The following is a 7,838-nucleotide window of genomic DNA, read 5'->3' as shown; positions in this document are numbered from 1 at the left end:
GGTGATTAGATAGGAAGAAATATTTACGGAATATTCTTTGTTTGCATATTGTTTGCAGTACTTGTGTCAGTACCAAACTGACGTAATGAAGTCACGAGCCAACCAGAAGCTATCGGTAAAAATCAATAAAGTCTGCTTATGATCAACCTTCAGATAGGAGAGTTCTGCAAGATGGCTATCTACATATATGTCAAAGATTCTGAACTTTGCATAGCCTTGAGCAATATATAAAAAGCGCATTTTGCATTAAAGGTTATATATTTTTGTTTACGTGGGTATGTTTAATGAAAACATTGCCTACAGATCAAATTGCTGTAAAGCAATCACTATCCCTTGTTCTAAATGATATTGGAATACCATATCTAGACTAGTACATTCTTCGTCCATGGTCAAAACTATAATTGGTTATAACATCTTAAATATTTGAATCTATTTTGCAAGTCTACTCGTTCATGATAATTTGTTTCTTAATAATGAGATGGAAATTTGACAGGTTATGACATAACATAGAGTTTAAGTGCAAGTCCTTGTAAGAATCTGGCAAAATGACAATTAAGCAAAACATACAAGTGAAAATAAACATCAATAATTTAAAGTTATCACTCAAAGATATCGTCTTTTTTTTAGAACTGATAACTATTTGATGTCTTCTACTCTATGCAAGTTGGAAACCTTTGCAATGAAATGTTGCAACATTGTTCCTTTGACATTCTGATTGAATGGTTGCTTTTTATCGCTGATTTCCTAAAGCACGAAAAGAAATTATGAATGATTTAAGTGGTTACTTTTTATAATGGCATTTCATTCCCTGATTCCAACATACCGGTAAACTAGTACCTAAGTAGCACTCCACATAAGAATCATGCAAATCTGATTCATGGTTGGAAAGCCTACATATTTTTATTTTTAATATTTTACTTAAAATGTAATGGTAAAAGAAAGTAATATGTGGCTTTTCGTATAACCTTTGTTCATAGGAGATCAAAATATATAGAATGCACTGTAGAATTCAAAATTAAGGGAGATAACTTTATTAATGACACTAAAAAAATAGAAACTTTTGTATTTTATAAACATGTGTGGCCTTTTTTAAGGTGTATCACATTTCACAGAATTCGCATGACTCTTACAAAGACAACTACTTAATTTGGTAATGACATGTTATTTAGCTTTAAAACTTGCATGCATATCCGTATCACTTCTGCTGCTGGATACATTAACAAATTTTAGGTTAAACATCCAAGTGCCGGAAAAATGTATGTTGAAAAACTTTTCGACGTCTATAGATAATTCTTTCAATACACAGGCATCTTCGGAGAAAGTGTAGGACACATTGCCACCTTTCAAAGTATCCATTGCGTTAGCGAGAATGAAATATGCATCATTATTTGACATGAGTATCATACCATAAAGGAATATCTGTGTTAAAAAACAAAATCTTTACACAGTTAAAATTGTAGAATATGTTTAAAAAACACCCGAAAAATATATGATTTTCATATGTTCTCATACGTTCATGAAAAACATTTTTTAGGATAAACAAATCAATTCATGTGAAGAAGGTAAATACAATTCAATTGGTAATTATATGTCTCCGATAGGACTAAATGTGGGGAAAAGATGTATGGTTTTCAAGTAATTTTGAGAAAAAAAGTAATTGTTGCTATTTGGTATAGGCACAAAATATAAATTTCTTCATCGGACCTTAAATGTGTCTCATTGTGTTTAAAAACATATGATTTTTTTTCTGAGTAATAATGAGCAAACAAAGCAAAAACTTACAGATATCAACATACCATTTTTGTGTGTTCTTATTGAATGATGTTTTTTTTTTATAGATGGACGATTTCCTAATCATTTATTTTCAGATAACTACATCTGACCAGATACCGGTGGTAAAAATTCAATGGGAACACACGCTTTTTTATTTGACGCGTTTGTAGATCGGTTAATTTGTTTATGTTGATATAAAGAACGAATCGGAACGATAATATTCATATTTACAGTTCAGTTCAAATATGAGTAGGTTTAGGGGGATTAAATTTCAGTAGTGTGTAAACCAACAACTAATGCCGAGTGGTTCTTTGTAACACCAAACCTATCCTAGAAACTGTGATCTAATAATGTTACAAAGTCTCTCCAATATATATTTTCTTTCGCCCAAATTTTGAAAAACGATCTTAAAATTCTTTAATCTCAGATACTCATCCTTAATGATTCTGTTATTTGTGCACATAATTCTAATTGGAGTTCAATACGTTTTAGGTTTACATTTTCTAGTAGTTATTTGAATTTGTCTGGCAACAAAGGGTCTTTTCCTTTACTTTCACTCATTTATTCATGAACAGTTCGTTAACATTTTATAAAATCACATTACTTGTGATTGCAAGTAAGGTACCTTTTATGTGTGTTACGAGGTTATCCATGTAGAAAATAGGCAGATTTTTTTTTGTTTCCATGTAATGCATATCTCGTATTTATGTCAAATAATATAAAGTTTGTTTTAAATCGACTAAGTATGGCTCGGAAACAGTTTTAAGATCCCTAAGAAATTAACCAAATTTTGCTCAAATTAAAGAGTTTTATTTTTTTTTTTAATGAATTTCAATGATTTCTATGTAATTTATTTGTCTGCAATAGTAGCGGTTAATCAAAAACCAATATTCAACTTTGGAAAAGGAAGAATTGGTGAAAAATGTTTGTCACCAACTGCCTGTTTTTTTTCTTTTTCATGGACACCCTCTTATCTGTTCTTTACTGTTTATTTAGTACCATCGTGATACGAACTGTTTCGTTGAAAAGGGGGAAAGATGTAATACTGTTTACTCTTTCCACTAGACTAGCATTTCCTCTTGGTACTAGAAAGAAACATCATAAAATGTTTAAAAATATCATTTGGATATATACATTACATAATTATGTATCGTTTCTGTCTTGTTTTATAGAACGTCAGTGACGATCTTTTAATTTTAACCTCACAACTTGAAATAATTGGGAACTTACGCGGTAAAATTTTATACACTGATATTCCTCAATAATTCACGGATATTTATCTAAAACTTAGTTTTGATTTTGCCAAAACTGATGAGAAACTAAATATCTGCTATTTGATAAAAAAAAAGTGTGTAGAAGAAAATATGTTAATATGATGTATAATGAAAAAAAAAGTTTATACATAATTTACCTTAATTGGAGAGAGACAATTGATAAAGGACTTTTCTCCATTTCAAACCATGAAACCAATTATTATCTTTATTTTCATGATATTGCATGATATTATGCAGAAAGCTAATTACGTGTACAAGGCATCCCACAATCTTTACATTCAGTTGACTCCCCTACACATTCCTGGCCTCCATTGCTTGGTAACGGATTTGTACACGTTCTAGATCTTGTCATCGATCCTGTACTACAATGCAACGTAGCGGAACAGTCTGACCAATTACCAAATGGTGTCCATCCTCCGTTAATTCCTGTTTGATTTTGTGAATTATGAACGATTTTGTTTGATTTTGTGAATTACGAAAGATTTTCATTTAATATTGTGTCATGTATACATCGATTTATTGATATATTTCATCTGTGGCAACATTCCTTCGGCTCCTGCGTATGGAGTGTTCATGTCACAACTCATGCGTTAGGCCAGAGCTTGCCGAAACTACGCAGACTATTTGCATCGCGCTAGAACTCTAACAAATAGGCTTCTGGAAGAGGGTTATGTTGCTACAAGATTGAAGTCATCACTACAGAAGTTTTATGGTCGTCATCAAGAACTCATGGATCGTTATGATGTATCCATCAGCACCATGAAAACTGATTTATTCAACGGGTCATAGTTTACCTTTCCTCGTTTGTCTACCCCGGACTTTTTATGAGCAACTCGGCGGGTGTTTCTAGAAAAGCAGAGGACACTTACACTATCGGTGCACCTGGTCCATGCTCCAAATTTTAGTGGAATCCGAGTTGCTCATTTACTTTTGTTACTTTGTATGTATGATTTTAGTTACTTTATGTTCTTTGTTGTGTATGTCTGTTTTCTATGTCTGGTCTTTGTCCCTGGATTACATTCTTTTGATTACCGCTCTAACATTGGTTTCCTTGATTACTCTTTCATTATTCGTTAACATTAGCTATCACACAGTAACACTTGTATTTGCGAATATAGGAAAGCAATGTGACCAGACAAAAAACGAACTTGCAAACGTATACATATGACAATATAATGCAATCAACTTCGCAGTTTTTTTGTTTTTAATTTTTTGACTATTTGTAATTCACTAAAATGGTAAAAGAGAAATAAATTAAATCGAAAGCAATGAAAATTTACAAACAAAGGAAAAACTCTTTGAATGATCATATTAAGTTCATTAGTTTTTTTGAGTCATCAAATTTTTATAACGATAAATCCTTGTTCTTTCTGATATCATAAAATTTGGTGGAATACAATTTACTCTGTGCCTACCATATCAAGGAATCAGCCTGGTTTCTACATGGATAGTTATTTAACTGTAATTGTATACTATAGAATTTCTATGACCGTGATTTTCCATCCAAGATATGTTTGTGCAAAAACATATGCATCCACACTGAACTCATCATCATCATTATCATTAAGGAACGAATAAAATGTAGACGATACGAAATAATAATACAAATACGCAACGAAAGCATAGAAAACAAGAATTTATGGTGCTGTACAAATATGTGGATTAATAGACTTCATTGAGTCATTAGCTTATTACTTTCGAAAATACGTAAATTTTGCCCTTAATGAAAACTTACCGGCATCTGGTTTAATTGTAGTTTTACATCGTGGTGGTTTGCGATACAAGTAGCGATACCATCTTGTTTCAATAGTATCGACAGCTAACAATAAGATAAGGAAACCTAATTGCCTGTACATCTTTTGACTTTTAAACAAAAGAAAATATATTTAATCATTTGTAACACCAAATCGATTAAAAGTTAAGGAGGTAGACCTATGGTGAGGGACACAACTCTCTCAAATCACTAGAACGTTTGCATTCAGCATTTAACATCAATCTCATGTAAGCACCAAAGTAACTTGGACTGATTTCATTCTGTTTCAAAGGAAAGCTTGAAAGGCTGGTAAAATTAAATATAATACAAACATATCACTGATTCCTAGAGTTATGTCCCTTACCCTATAGGCTACCTCCTTAAACAGAGAGTCAACAACAAAAATGAACTTTCTTAATTATGTTTAACCAGAATGTGTTTCAGGCGTCAATACATCGTTCACAAATAGATATGATTATGATACAATAATTCATTTTTGTCTATTGAATTCAATAGAAATTAACTGTGAAATACATGTCAGTTTTTATGTATTCTGGGAAAATATGGAGACGTTCCTAATGTCGATTTTCGTAGTGCATACTTGTCGTCGGGTTAACAAAATAAAATTGCCGAAATGGACATAGTATATCTCTTGACCAGAGGAGATTTAGTCAAACCTAAATGATTGTGATTAACCAGTTGCCAAAGCAAAGTAAAAGTTCTATAGATCAGCAGAAAAAGTTAACATCCATGAACTGTATTAACAAGAGGCTCCCAGTAGCCCGAATCGCTGACTTGGTTAAGTTTGTCTATCAAGGACAATAAATTTAACAAGAAATTGTCCAACAAGTTTGACTCAAGAAGACTATCATGAGGATCATTCCAACAATAGAAAGTTTCTTTCTATATATTATAGTTTTCAAGATATTGGCTGAAAACTGTAATAAAAACCCGTCATTTTTTCATCTTTCATAGGCAATAACTCTTACAAGGAGTCACCTGACAATTTTGATCCCTGGAGTCTTTTAAAGGCCTTATAGTAAGGGTGGGTCATTTCAGCTTTGGAAATAATTTTACTAAACCTAACGGTTTTGGAGAAATATGCGAACAACTACTATTTAACCCCTATCTTCTATTTTTAGTAAAGGTGGCCATGTTTTTCTACCGATCAAAATTCCCCATATTAGATCTATGCAAGATACCCCAAGAATCATTGATACCAAGTTTGTTTCCAACTGAATGTTCAAGTAATGTCAAAGGAGAAGAGTTTTGAAAAATTGTTAACGACGACGACGACGGACGACGACAGACGCCAAGTTATAGCAATAGCCAGGTGAGCTAAAAGGACTTTAAGCATTGTGTCGAACTTGAATGACTTTTTTGGGCACATCTGTTCGGGCCAATATTCACCAATTTTCATGCATTAACCCTATTATATTATAAACAAAGAATCGTTCCTCCAACGCATACAAATGTATTCAATGGCATTTGTCTATCTTTTTATATCAATATGTCGCTAGGTGACACGTATGATGAACATTAATGCTGATGGTGTCGCACCCATTAATGATATACACTGCTTTGACCAAATACGAAAACCATTTTTGTAATATGGAGTAGAAAGCACAATAGATAAATAAATTGTGAATCGCACAATTTTATATTTACAAAAATTTGTATGAAGTATACAAAAACAAGAATAGGGACATGCAATGTAAATGTTATGTAATGAAACAACTAAATTGTGTGCAAAAAAAGTGCAACTTAATAGAGAGTCGAGTTACATACAGTTCATTTTCATTTTAAAATTGTTACTAAATAATTATGGAAAATTCTTAACCTATCTTTTGTGTGTATTTTTCAGTTGCCACCTGTAAAATGATTTTATCTATATAGGTGTTAAAATATTGTCAGTAAGTCGTATCATTGTAAAAGTTTGAAAGGCCAAGCTGACCAACAAAACTGAAATCGTTTGTCTCAGTTGTCAGTACAGTTACTGAAGTACCATTTGTAAAAGACATTTTTATTGAGTAAATGTCATGAAATAGTCATCTGTCGACATAAATAAATATTGTGAATATTATAGAACTTTAAACAAATAAATTTTACATTCCAACTCTTTTTCGAATCCAACTTTTAAGGAGATTCCTTTTGTTTCCTAGCGATCAATAATCGTTGGCTGTTTCTCAAATTAATACAAAATGACAAAACAAATTACCGTTTTGTTTATGAATAAATATGATATTCAATCAATATATTTTCCGTTGATATTTAAAAATCTATTACCATCTTAGTTTCCAATAAAAGTGTTCAAAATCATGAGTTTGAAGAATGGCATAAAAAAATTTAAACTTAAAAAAATCATTCATAATATGTACAAGCAAAACTCGCACATCAAATACAAAAAAATAAGTATCATTCTGGATGAGCCATTGAAACATAGCAAATTCAAACAGAATAACTTTCGAAATCAAGACTTACATTTTGTGCCAGTTTCTTTATAAAAACTATTTATGATAGTTTACCAAAATTCAACGTTGATCAAATATATGCTTGCGCATGGAACCATAAACGTAAACGATTTTTTTCTTTATTGAAAAAAAAAAACCGAACGTATATAGTACGTAGATTGCGAACAAAGTGTATGTAACATGTTTAAGGAAATTGTTTTGTATTATATACTATATATGGACGTACATTAAAAAAACAACACTATTGAGGAAGTCATAAAGTTATCCACCTCTAGATCAACCAATGAGGAACTAAGTAAGCAAGAATTAATGGCAAGATGTTAAAGTGTCCTTGTGTAAGAAATACCTATAATATGTGCTGAGATGACCATGTTTGTTGCAGAGAGACACATGCCTTCTTATCTTACTTGACCATTAAAGGGTAGTCAAGGGAACAAAGCGAAAATCAAAAGAATGCAATCCAGGGGAAAAGACCAGGGAATACACACACACGAACAACAAAGAACATAAAATAATCAAAATAATACGTACAATTCAACAAAAATGAGCAACTCGGACTCCACTAAC

At 31.8% G+C, this 7,838-nt stretch overlaps 1 protein-coding gene across 1 annotated transcript; it reads right to left on the bottom strand.

Moving 5' to 3' along the window:
* Window positions 1–1,161: 1,161 nt before the first annotated feature.
* Window positions 1,162–7,357, bottom strand: LOC148598645 (uncharacterized). The gene is made up of 5 exons (XM_088560242.1): window positions 7,282–7,357; window positions 4,783–4,910; window positions 3,297–3,473; window positions 2,773–2,858; window positions 1,162–1,419 (listed from the first exon to the last, which is right to left on the bottom strand). The coding sequence occupies exons 2-5, from the start codon at window positions 4,901–4,903 to the stop codon at window positions 1,162–1,164; spliced, it is 642 nt and encodes a 213-aa protein (XP_088416368.1). The 5' UTR covers window positions 4,904–4,910; window positions 7,282–7,357.
* Between the last annotated feature and the right edge of the window lie 481 nt (window positions 7,358–7,838).

This window comes from Perna viridis, chromosome 14 (assembly GCF_037379345.1).
Source record: "Perna viridis isolate PV_CMFRI_1.1 ecotype Kerala chromosome 14, ASM3737934v1, whole genome shotgun sequence".
Classification (NCBI taxonomy): domain Eukaryota; kingdom Metazoa; phylum Mollusca; class Bivalvia; order Mytilida; family Mytilidae; genus Perna; species Perna viridis.
Note: the sequence above shows the minus strand (reverse complement) of the source record. Positions and strands in the feature narration are given on the sequence as shown.

Excerpts from the sequence above, each read along its gene's own strand:
- LOC148598645 (XM_088560242.1), bottom strand. The coding sequence starts at position 4,903 with ATGTACAGGCAATTAGGTTTCCTTATCTTATTGTTAGCTGTCGATACT. Across the intron at positions 3,474-4,782 it reads TACAATTAAACCAGATGCCG|GAATTAACGGAGGATGGACA; the intron begins GTAAGTTTTCAT and ends AAAATCAAACAG. Across the intron at positions 2,859-3,296 it reads TTGTGGGATGCCTTGTACAC|TACCAAGAGGAAATGCTAGT; the intron begins GTAATTAGCTTT and ends GTTTCTTTCTAG.